Here is a 12,918-nt window from a genome sequence, read left to right as displayed (position 1 = left end):
TCTAATGTACCTGAGCAGTTTAAGAGTTGCAATTGCTCTGTAAGCATCCAATTTGAAAAAAAAAATCACCAGTTTCACTCATAAAGCATCCGATTTGAAAGAAATCGTTATTGAAGGGAAATACAAACATCCAATAAAAAAATAAACGATTTCTAAGAAATTCCCTAATTTCAGTTTTCACTGGTCACAACATAATTAGTTAGATATGCATAGAGATAAGAGGAGATGCATAGAGATAAGAGGAGTTCTGGTGCCGTGAGAAGCAATTGAGAAAAAAAAAATTATACATGAGGTTTCTACGGTGGCGGCCAGGTGGTGGTGTTATGTGTTAGGTGTAACGCCTGTTATGTGTTAGGTGTACCCTGTTTTTCTGGGCTTGTCATTTTTTAGTAATGTGATAGTCTAGGTTAACCTTTATAACCCGTTTTGAAATAATAAGATTGTATTATTTGAGTATTATGTGTTTTGTGCTTAATTGCTTAATTATGTGGTTTGATTAATTAAGAATAAAAATAAGCATCAAAATTTAAGTGTAAAATATACTTGATATCTTTAGATAATGTTGTAGTAGTTGAAACAAGGTTTCCGGAGATACAAAGAATGCCGAAATCCGAGTTATAACGAGAAAGTTATGACCTGTCGAAGTTTCGCGACAGAACCGGCAACGCTGAATAACGTAAAAAGTGAAATTTACGTTAAACCGATATTTAGCCTTAGTGATCTAAACGAGAATCGAAGATCTCGTTGTTAGTATCAAAGCGATAAAAAGTTAGGCGAGAACGGACGTCAAACGAAGAAGTTATGAATTTATAACGAAATTTTCTGTCCCGGCCTATTAAAAATAAATAATACAAATAAATTCAAAATTAGCCGACGGAGTCTAAACGAAAGTTGTAGAGCGTAGTCTCACCTTTCCGTGGATATAAAGAACGTCGAAAACGGAGTTCGTATGAAGAAGATATGAATTTCCGAAGTTTGATAAATAATTTGTATTTATTTTTAAATCAAAAATCCGGCATTATCCGAAGGGGGAATCACAGATCTGATCCGAGGTACGCGCCGCGTACTCGAGTACGCCCCGCGTACAACCAAAGTGTCGACACTTCGGATGACGCATGCGATGACGCATTTCGGAAGCAGTACGCACTGCGTACTGTTGTACGCCCCGCGTACGAGGGGGTTCCAGCCTCCTATAAATAGGATGCGAGGGCAGCCGGCCAAATTGCTAATTTCCTCTCGTTTTTGTGCCGAAGCTCTGCGGTTTTACCCCCGAAGCCATCCCGAAGCCCCGGTGATATTCCCGAGTCCCGAAGCGAGTCCCGAGATCCCGAAGATCCCGAGAAGTGCGGTTTCCGAGCCGAAGCTCTGCCCGCGAGAAGTTCGATTTTCGTAGAGATCTTCCAGATCTGCGGAGGATTATTACTTTTGCGAGTCGTAGTGCTGTCCGATCATCTTCTGATCAAGTGAGTGTATACTACCTTTCATAAACGCAATAATAATACAAGTATGGTTCGAGGGTATTAAGTTTATTGTCGTTTATACGTGTGAATGCGTTGTTACTTTCTCCTAACGTATAACTATAAAGTATTTTATACGAGATACGTGTTATGTGTATATTTTGTTGTTATATGTGTGAATGTACATTCACCTTCTTCTATCTTACAGATATGATTATTTCTATATGAAATACGTGTTATGTGTGTGTGCCTCATCTGTTATATGGAAAATGTATTGATCAAGCATTCTATACAGGTTTTGAAAATATGTATAAAAATGTATGTTTTTATCTACTAATATGTTGGGTAGAACATGGGTAGATAGTTGGTGTAATAAACAGATGAGAGGCCTCGTTGTTGTTTGATCCAGTTATCTAGCGGAATTTAGATGACGACCACGGACTTTTCTAGACAGTCCAGTGGAACGCTAGCAGGCTCATAACTTGTAGGTGTTAATGAACTTGGGTGTTCATTCGCTGTATTCCATCCCCCTCATGGTTGCCTTATTTGACTTATATTGCTGAGGAAACCCCGCAGCATGTGTTGTCACCCCGATGAAAATATTCTTAGATTAGGTCCCTTATGTTAGTTATTTTAGGGACGTAAAGTGAGAATAACGGGAATGGGTAACTGGGTTATTGTTGGTTGATAATAATTAATTTAATTATTTATTGTGGGTTGAAAACCCTATATGCTCACCAGGCTCCCAAGTCTGACCCACTCAGTTTTATTTGTATTACAGGAAGTGGCGCAAGGGCGTAAGATGGATGAACCATCAAGTTGTTTTGTTTACAAGTCTGTATATGTAAATATTTGTTGAATGACTTGTAATGTTATCGTTTATGCCTTTTGGTCTATATCGGAACATGACACCCCGAGTTTTGATTATATAATGAAAAATACATTTCTTTTATGAAATGCTTTGGTAAACATTGTTTTATCATGTTTTGTTTTTGGGAACAAATTCCGCAACTCTTTCAAATCAAAAGGATTTACTCTGAATCTATTTTAAAAGCATAACTGAAAATCGGTCTTTTCTGGCCGAGATTTTGGGGATGTCACAGTTGGTATCAGAGCATTAGTTTAAGCGAACTAGGAATTTTTTTGGATTTCTAGACTTAAACTTAGAATGCTAAGTGGAATTTTGAGAAGTGTGTCTGTTATGTTTTAGACACGAGCACTAGTTTATTTTAGGAAAGTTGCCTAAAATGCTTTATGTGCTAAATGTTGTATGTTGCCATATATGATATTATTTGTTCGGATCTATGGTCTGTTGCCGACCGGATCTAGAAACCTTATGTGTGTAGGATTCTAAGTGTACGTCTACGATATTAGAACTAGCATGTAAACGTTTCGGAGTGATAAGGATGATTTGAATATCTATCGTGAATAAGGATCTAATTTCACCTTATTCGGTGTGTAGATCAAAAATGGTGAGAACAAGAAGTGGAGTTGGAAATGCTGATGAAAACAGGAATCAACCACCAGTGATTGAACAAAGACCTGTTGTAGCAGCAGCACCTGAGCCAATAACCATGGCTGGTGTGCAATTGATGATTCAGACGATGTTGGATCGTCAGATGGATGAAACTAGACGGTTGCTTCAACAAAATCGTGAAGAATTGTCGATTCGTGTGGAAGAGCCTGAATTAAATGAAGGGCACTCATAAGGTGGAAACTTCAGTGGATCAGTTGGTCAAGCCAACCCACCGATAGTTAGGCAAGATAACCGCGATGGAAGGAATGATGGAATGGGATGCAAGTACAAGGACTTTTTGACTTGCAAACCATCGACCTTCAATGGAAAGGAGGATCCAATTGGGGTTATGGATTGGATCTCCAAAATGGAGTTAGCCTTCATGACGTGTGGCTGCAGAGGTAAGTTACAAACTATCTATGCCGTGCGTCAATTCCGAGGTGGAGCCGTTCGTTGGTGGAACACTCTAGGGAAGACTTTGAGCCCTAATGAGCCACTGCAATTGTCATGGGCAGAATTCTTGGTACAGTTCAAACGCAAGTTCTGCTCGGCTCAAAACCTATTGGAGCTAGAGAACAAGTTTCTGACACTAATGAAAGGCAGCATGTCAGTTGATGAATACACCAACAACTTCACTGATAAGATGGAGTTTGCCTTGCATATCGTTCCAGACGAGCTGACTAAGGTGGATCGGTATGCGAAGGGACTTCCATGGGAGTACGAGGTGCCAGTACGTCAGGCACTTACTCTAGAGGCAGCTATCTGGGCTGCCAAGTCTGTCGAGAACATGATCAAGGGGAGAACCACCAACAAGGTTGAGGTTGGTGAGAAGAGGAAGTTTGAGGGAACATCTGGTTCCGGTAAGAAAAACAAATTTTCGAAATCTGATTTGAAAAGGTTTGGTGGGGAAAAGGAGGAGAAGCGAAGTGGTGTGAAAAGTGTAAGAAAAAGCACTTTGGGAAATGTAGCGAGGATGTGACCTGCTACAAGTGTGGAAAGGTTGGACATTTTGCCAATGAATGTCCGAAAAACAAAAGGATGTGTTTTGGTTGTAACGAAGAGGGGCACATTTGAAAGACTGTCCGAAGAAGAATGAGGCAGCTAAGCCCAACATTCCACCAAAGCCGAAGGCGAGAGCATTCCAGATGACACTGGAAGCTGCTAAGGATGAAGCTGATGTCGCTTTAGGTACCTTTCTCGTTAACAATTTGCCTGCCCAAATTTTATTTGATTCTAGAGCCAACTGCTCCTTTATATCGCATGAATTTAGTAGAAAACTAGCTTTGCCTGTTGATAGACTAGATAATGCTTTATTAGTCGAAGTTGCTAGTGGCAAGTTTGTACCTGTTAGCCATCGCATGAAAAACATCTTAATCGACTTGAATGGGAATAAGTTCCACGAGGAATTATTGCCTATCGAACTTAATGGTTTCGACATCGTGTTGGGAATGGATTGGCTCAGCGCCAATGATGCCGAAATTTTATGCAAGAAGAAGATAGTTAAAGTAAACCCGCCTGGAAAAGAATCGTTTATGGTGTATGGGGACAAACACCGAGTAAATTCTGGAATCATTTCTCTAATGAAAGCCAGAAAGTGTTTGACCAAGGGATGTACATCATATTTGGCATTCGTGATTGATGCTAAGAAGGAAAAGAAGGTGATGCAGAGTATTCCTGTGGTGTGTGATTATCCGGAAGTATTTCCCGAAGATCTTCCTGGATTACCACCTGATAGACAAGTAGAGTTCATAATAGACTTGTTACCAGGAACCACGCCAATAGCAAAAGCACCTTATCGATTAGCACCAACGGAGATGAAGGAGCTGATGATGCAACTTCAAGAGTTGTTGGACAAAGGTTTCATTAGACCTAGTTCATCACCCTGGGGAGCTTCGGTGTTATTCGTGAAGAAGAAAGATGGAAGTATGAGAATGTGCATCGATTACAGAGAGCTGAACAAGGCAACAATAAAGAATAGATATCCATTGCCAAGGATTGATGACTTGTTTGATCAATTGCAAGGTTTGAGCTATTTCTCGAAGATCGATCGAAGGTCAGGATATCATCAGCTGAAAGTAAGAGAGCAGGATATACAGAAGACTACGTTCAGAACTAGATATGGACACTACGAGTTCTTGGTTATGTCGTTTGGACTAACCAATGCTCCGGCAGCATTCATGGATTTAATGAATAGGGTTTGTAATCCGTTCCTTGATAAATCCGTGATAGTGTTCATCGACAACATTCTGATTTACTCAAAAAGCCAAGAGGAGCATGGCAGACACTTGCGAGAAGTGTTAGAAGTTTTGAAGAAGGAGAAGTTGTATGCTAAGTTCTCCAAATGTGATTTTTGGATTCGAGAAGTCCAATTCTTGGGTCACGTGGTCAACCAAGAAGGGATAATGGTTGATCCAGCAAAGATTGAAGCTGTAATGAAGTGGGAACAACCGAAAAGTCCCACGGAGATCCGAAGCTTTTTAGGATTAGCCGGATATTACCGAAGGTTTATCCAAGGCTTTTCTTCGATCGCTAGTCCGTTGACAGCTTTGACCCACAAAGGAGCTACTTATGCTTGGAGTGATAAGCATAAAGAAGCATTCGAGAAGCTAAAGAAGAAACTATGCGAGGCACCGATACTTTCTCTACCCGATGGAGTTGAAGACTTTGCTGTTTATAGCGATGCGTCTGGTGTTGGATTGGGTTGTGTTTTGACCCAAAGAGAAAAGGTGATAGCATATGCGTCTCGACAGCTGAAGGGGCATGAAAAGAATTACCCGACTCATGATTTGGAGTTGGCAGCGGTAGTTTTCGCTCTAAAAATATGGAGGCATTACCTCTATGGCACGAAGTGCAAACTTTTCACTGATCATAAGAGTCTCCAATATCTCTTTAATCAGAAGGAATTGAATATGAGGCAACGACGATGGCTGGAATTACTCAAGGACTACGACTGCGAGATACTTTACCACCCCGGTAAGGCTAATGTTGTTGTTGATGCTCTCAGTCGGAAAGTCAATCTTGAAAGGAAAAGGCCAAGAGCGTTGAGAATTGAAGTCGTCTCGACCATTGTGGAAAGTATAAAGAAAGCTCAAGAGGAAGCTTCTGAGAAAAATGACCGAAAGGAGGAACGTTTGGGTAAAACGTTGGTGTTTGGTACAAACGGTCATGGACTGAAGGTATTCCAAGATCGTATTTGGGTACCTAAGTCAGGAGGAATTAGAGATCTTCTGATGGAAGAAGCTCACAAGACCATGTATTCGATTAATCCTGGTAGCACTAAAATGTATAGGGACCTGAAACCCTACTACTGGTGGCCGACAATGAAGATTGATGTTGCAAAGTATGTGGCCGAGTGTGTGACTTGTGCGAGAGTCAAGACACAACATCAGAAACCGTATGGGAGTTTAGAACCTTTACCTGTGTCTATGGGTAAGTGGGAAGACATTGCTATGGATTTTGTCACTAAACTACCCAGAACAAAGAATGGTCACGACATGATTTGGGTGGTCGATTCACTAAGAGTGCACACTTCATAGCAGCCAGGGAAAAATGGTCTATGGAAAAGCTTGCGAATTCTTATGTGAAGGAAATTGTGAGACTTCACGGTGTTCCGCTAACAATTGTGTCGGATCGTGATAGTCGTTTCACCTCAAGGTTTTGGAAATGTCTACAAGAGGAAATGGGTACCAAGTTATGTTTAAGTACAGCTTACCATCCGCAGACTGATGGTCAGAGTGAAAGAACGATACAAACACTTGAAGATATGTTGAGAGCATGTACCTTGGAATTCCTAGGTAATTGGGATGAACATTTACCTTTGGTAGAATTTTCCTATAACAATAGTTTTCACTCGAGCATTAAGATGGCACCTTACCAAGCTTTGTATGGACAAAAGTGTCGTACGCCGTCTTATTGGCTTGAAGCTGGGGAAAAGCAGTTTATGGGACCGGAGATGGTTCATCAAACTGCTGAAAAGTTGAAAATAATTAGGGAAAGAATGTTAGCGGCTCAGGATCGTCAAAAGAGCTATGCTGACAAAAAGCGAAGACCGATAACTTTTGAAGTTGGGGATTCGATTTTTGCTTAAAGTCTCGCCGTGGAAGGGACTCATAAGATTTGGTAAAAGGGGAAAGTTGAGTCCAAGGTTTATTGGACCGTTTAAAGTTCTTCAGAGAATTGGGAACCAAGCTTACAAGCTCGAACTACCAGAAGAACTGAATGGAATTCACAACACTTTTCATGTGTGTTATTTGAGGAAGTTCACGGGAGAAGTTCCCGATATAATTCCAATTTCCGAATTGAGAATTGATGAGAACAAAAGGTTGATTGAAGAACCAGAGGCAATTGTTGACCGAAAGACTAAGAAGTTGCGACGCAAGATGGTCGAGTTAGTGCTTGTCCGATGGAAACACACGAATGGGCCGAATCTCACCTGGGAGACGGAGAGTGACATGAGGAGTCGCTATCCGCATTTGTTTGTTGATGTGTGATTCCGGGGACGGAATCATTCTAAGGTGGAGAGAATTGTAACGCTTGTGTTTCTGGGCTTGCCATTTTTTAGCAATGTGATAGTCTAGGTTAACCTTTATAACCCGTTTTGAAATAATAAGATTGTATTATTTGAGTATTATGTGTTTTGTGCTTAATTGCTTAATTATGTGGTTTGATTAATTAAGAATAAAAATAAGCATCAAAATTTAAGTGTAAAATATACTTGATATCTTTAGATAATGTTGTAGTAGTTGAAACAAGGTTTCCGGAGATATAAAGAATGCCGAAATCCGAGTTATAACGAGAAAGTTATGACCTGTCGAAGTTTCGCGACAGAACCGGCAACGCTGAATAACGTAAAAAGTGAAATTTACGTTAAACCGATATTTAGCCTTAGTGATCTAAACGAGAATCGAAGATCTCGTTGTTAGTATCAAAGCGATAAAAAGTTAGGCGAGAACGGACGTCAAACGAAGAAGTTATGAATTTATAACGAAATTTTCTGTCCCGGCCTATTAAAAATAAATAATACAAATAAATTCAAAAATAGCTGACGGAGTCTAAACGAAAGTTGTAGAGCGTAGTCTCACCTTTCCGTGGATATAAAGAACGTCGAAAACGGAGTTCGTATGAAGAAGATATGAATTTCCGAAGTTTGATAAATAATTTGTATTTATTTTTAAATCAAAAATCCGGCATTATCCGAAGGGGGAGTCACAGATCTGATCCGAGGTACGCGCCGCGTACTCGAGTACGCCCTGCGTACAACCAAAGTGTCGACACTTCGGATGACGCATGCGATGACGCATTTCGGAAGCAGTACGCGCTGCGTACTGTTGTACGCCCCGCGTACGAGGGGGTTCCAGCCTCCTATAAATAGGATGCGAGGGCAGCCGGCCAAATTGCTAATTTCCTCTCGTTTTTGTGCCGAAGCTCTGCGGTTTTACCCCCGAAGCCATCCCGAAGCCCCGGTGATATTCCCGAGTCCCGAAGCGAGTCCCGAGATCCCGAAGATCCCGAGAAGTGCGGTTTCCGAGCCGAAGCTCTGCCCGCGAGAAGTTCGATTTTCGTAGAGATCTTCCAGATCTGCGGAGGATTATTACTTTTGCGATTCGTAGTGTTGTCCGATCATCTTCTGATCAAGTGAGTGTATACTACCTTTCATAAACGCAATAATAATACAAGTATGGTTCGAGGGTATTAAGTTTATTGTCGTTTATACGTGTGAATGCGTTGTTACTTTCTTCTAACGTATAACTATAAAGTATTTTATACGAGATACGTGTTATGTGTATATTTTGTTGTTATATGTGTGAATGTACATTCACCTTCTTCTATCTTACAGATATGATTATTTCTATATGAAATACGTGTTATGTGTGTGTGCCTCATCTGTTATATGGAAAATGTATTGATCAAGCATTCTATACAGGTTTTGAAAATATGTATAAAAATGTATGTTTTTATCTACTAATATGTTGGGTAGAACATGGGTAGATAGTTGGTGTAATAAACAGATGAGAGGCCTCGTTGTTGTTTGATCCAGTTATCTAGCGGAATTTAGATGACGACCACGGACTTTTCTAGACAGTCCAGTGGAACGCTAGCAGGCTCATAACTTGTAGGTGTTAATGAACTTGGGTGTTCATTCGCTGTATTCCATCCCCCTCATGGTTGCCTTATTTGACTTATATTGCTGAGGAAACCCCGCAGCATGTGTTGTCACCCCGATGAAAATATTCTTAGATTAGGTCCCTTATGTTAGTTATTTTAGGGACGTAAAGTGAGAATAACGGGAATGGGTAACTGGGTTATTGTTGGTTGATAATAATTAATTTAATTATTTATTGTGGGTTGAAAACCCTATATGCTCACCAGGCTCCCAAGTCTGACCCACTCAGTTTTATTTGTATTACAGGAAGTGGCGCAAGGGCGTAAGATGGATGAACCATCAAGTTGTTTTGTTTACAAGTCTGTATATGTAAATATTTGTTGAATGACTTGTAATGTTATCGTTTATGCCTTTTGGTCTATATCGGAACATGACACCCCGAGTTTTGATTATATAATGAAAAATACATTTCTTTTATGAAATGCTTTGGTAAACATTGTTTTATCATGTTTTGTTTTTGGGAACAAATTTCGCAACTCTTTCAAATCAAAAGGATTTACTCTGAATCTATTTTAAAAGCATAACTGAAAATCGGTTTTTTCTGGCCGAGATTTTGGGGATGTCACATTAGGGTTTTAGAGAGCAGAGGCGACTTCTTTCTAAAAGGGAGACGAGAGGTAAATCTTCATAGAAAAATCGAAGATGAGGCGTTATCAATTTCACAAAATCCGGTTAGTCTAAGATGCCTAATAATTTAGAAGGTCCATGATTTTATGCAATCTAGTTAGGAAATTGAAAATTGACATGGGTTTTTGGTTTGAGCGGGAAGATAAGAGAATAGTAGCTAGCAAAATGACACGTGGCAAGTTGAAGGTACAAAAGAGGAAATGTGACGTGCAAAGTACTCTTTTAATTAAGAATAGATAAATATAATATACCAATTGTAAACTTGCTTGGGACCAATTCTTTTATTTCATTGGTTCCTTTTTTTTTTTTCCGTCTTTTTTTTCTTGGTGGAGATTTTTTTTTCTTTGATGGGTTTAACTTTATTTTTTATTTATAGGGTGGTATGAAGTCCACAACTCACATGTATGTGTTGTGTTTTCCTCAATGTTATTATTTATGAATTGTCATCCCTCTTAATCTACATCTTCATCTTCCATTTTCACTTAATCCCTCTCTCTTGTTCATCTTCCCCATGCTTCGAAATCAAGCATCTTGACCTTTTTATTTATTTAGAGGTTTTGATCTTTATGGGTTGCAAAAAGTTGTTAAAATTCTTGATCTTAAATGTTGTTTTTTTGGTGTGATTTCTTGACTGTGGATGGTGAAGATAATGTGGAATGTTAATAAATAAATTATAATTACCATGCTGGCATAGAAACCGGAATAACATTAACCCGGATATCATAGGCAATATTGATTGATATTAAACATTTTCAGCTAGTTTAAAGATCGTAAATAGTTACAAACAGTTATCAGTGACCAAATCATAATACTTATAATAGTTTCTAACCCATTAATCCCTTATTAACATTAACCCAAAAATAAATTGAGATATCAGCGTCATATATAATCATCAAACCAAAAATAAAGCATTAAAAAGCTCAATTTGTGATGCCTTGTACTTCTGCCCCAATTTGAGAGACCAGGTGCCAAGTAGAATTCGAATACTCCAAAAACTACACCCAATAAAATGAATTTATTACTTACATACATGTAGAATGACAGAAAAAGACAGAGAACCTGATCTTGTCATGTCTGCATCTGCTTCAGATGTTTGGTCATTTTCTTGCTAGCCTGAGAAAGAACATTCAAACAAAGATATAATCTTTATATTTTCATGCAAAATTTATAAGTATAAAACTACATGTGCCATGTCATAATGTATGGATAATATGAGTGAACTACCTTTGCATAGACTTCAAGGGTGGCAGTTTGTTCAAGAAAAGATTGCATTGCTTCTCTTTCTGCATTCTTAGCCTCAATTTGAACTGCTTTCTTCTCCTCAAGTGCTTTCTATAACAAAAAGATTAGAAAGAAAAAAAATGTATCAAGTCATTGTAAGCTTCAGTTGATTGTTATATAACTTCCACCTGTAGTTTAGCTGGAGATTGAACAATTTTGGAACGCAGACTTGCATTTTCTTGAGCACTTTGAACCAAAGCAAATTCAGCACTTGATACCTTTTCATCCATTTCTTTTTCTACATCTTTCTTTTTTCTGAATGTAGCTTTTAGGGACATTTGGTGATTCTTAAGAGCTGAAATGGTTTGGCGAAGCTCTTTAATTTTGATCTCCACTTCTTGAATGAAAGGCATCTCCCTTTCCTTTGATTCATTAATCTCTGATATCACTGTGCTCAACTATGATGAAGATAGATAGAGCTATTTCAATTTGATTGAATGAATAACTAAACCAATTATATTTCTTAAACTTACCATTAATACTCTACCCTCGACCTCCTGTTGTTGCTCACCAAGATTTGTCAAATCTTCCAACACTGGATTTAATTCATCCATGAGCCTCTAGGGTGTTTAAAACAATATAACAGGTTATGTGGATGGCAAAATGGTGATACATTTTCATGATTAGAAGTTGGATGCTTTTTAGAATTTGGTAAAATTGTGAGTCTTATATGTAAGTATAATAATCACAAGATGTAAATGTCAAGCATATGGCTAACTAATTCGAACAATCTGATCAGAACACCAGTAACATGTCTAGGGTTGGGGTCTTACAGCACGAGAAGAAATAAAGAATTAATTCCAAAATGATGCATGAAAACTGAAGAGAAAAAAATATACCTGTGAATGAGAAAATTGAGGATAGTACCAAGAAAGAACTCAGTGCGATGAGCTTCAGGCTTAAGGAGATCTTTTAGAGTGAATTTCCAAGGGCAGTCGAGAGCAGAAATGAGTTCCCTTATCTCATCATTCTTACAGAGTCAACATGCAAATCCGGGTTCTCACGTTGTTCTAAGTCTGCAAATTCGACTAGTCCTTGATCTTCCCTACAAGTTCAACAGATACTTGAGAATTTTGATAGTACAGATAGTTTGAAAGGTAATAAAACATTAGGGTTTAGAAAAGTGTACTGGAGACGGCTGATGCAAACGAGTATTTGAGTGTAGAGATTGTTGATGAAGTCAGGTCTAGGGTTGATGAGTTCGGCTTCGGAGACGGTGGCAACTTCGGATTCGGCGAGTACTCCGATGATCTCTTTCTGGGGGAGTGTCGGATAATCGTACTTCGACATCTCCCCCCTTGTTTTTGTGTGTGTATGAGAGTGAGAGAGAGAGAGAGAGAGAGAGAGAGAGAGAGAGAGAGAGAGAGAGAGAGAGAGAGAGGTTTATGTGTGCGTTTTCCCGCCAAAGTGTGGAAGAGGTTCATAGAAGAGTGATTGTGTCATAAAAATAACATCCGTCAATGTGAAATACGATAACCAATGAATCAGGCAGCAGACAAGGAAAAAGTAAGATTGTGTAAACAAAAAGACATATGCATTATGAACCGATAACCTATACAAGGGACAAATCAGTGGGTGCATGTCGATTAGAGCATCACAACAATACATGCATAATCATAATATTAATAATATTAATATAAACACATGAGCAAGAAACATGTATCAACAAGAAATATCATAAAACAAAAGCATACAAGGGGAGGCTACACATCAACCTCATGTCCTTGAAAAAAGTCAGCTTCTCTATGTCAAGCCTCTCACTGCCCTCCCACTTCCTTACAAGACACATCTCTTCCATATGCCTTCCGTCGTCTCGTTATTGTCAATGACAGCAGCCTCCTTATTATTGGTGATTTTAGTGTCGTCATGTCATT

At 39.1% G+C, this 12,918-nt stretch overlaps 1 protein-coding gene across 2 annotated transcripts; it reads right to left on the bottom strand.

Annotated features, from left to right (window-relative positions):
• Positions 1-10,558: 10,558 nt before the first annotated feature.
• LOC145012739 (kinetochore protein NUF2 homolog) lies at positions 10,559-12,440 on the bottom strand. Of its 2 annotated transcripts, XM_078971524.1 has the most exons (7): positions 12,174-12,440; positions 11,884-12,089; positions 11,518-11,604; positions 11,173-11,442; positions 10,988-11,095; positions 10,823-10,876; positions 10,559-10,758 (listed from the first exon to the last, which is right to left on the bottom strand). In XM_078971524.1, the coding sequence occupies exons 3-6, from the start codon at positions 11,596-11,598 to the stop codon at positions 10,832-10,834; spliced, it is 504 nt and encodes a 167-aa protein (XP_078827650.1). In that variant the 5' UTR covers positions 11,599-11,604; positions 11,884-12,089; positions 12,174-12,440; the 3' UTR covers positions 10,559-10,758; positions 10,823-10,831. The 2 variants fall into 2 exon arrangements, with proteins under 2 accessions (XP_078827650.1, XP_078827649.1); XM_078971523.1 differs by having other exon boundaries at positions 10,559-10,876.
• Between the last annotated feature and the right edge of the window lie 478 nt (positions 12,441-12,918).

Source organism: Lactuca saligna, chromosome 8 (genome assembly GCF_052625555.1).
Source record: "Lactuca saligna cultivar CGN05327 chromosome 8, ASM5262555v1, whole genome shotgun sequence".
Lineage (NCBI taxonomy): Eukaryota > Viridiplantae > Streptophyta > Magnoliopsida > Asterales > Asteraceae > Lactuca > Lactuca saligna.
Note: the sequence above shows the minus strand (reverse complement) of the source record. Positions and strands in the feature narration are given on the sequence as shown.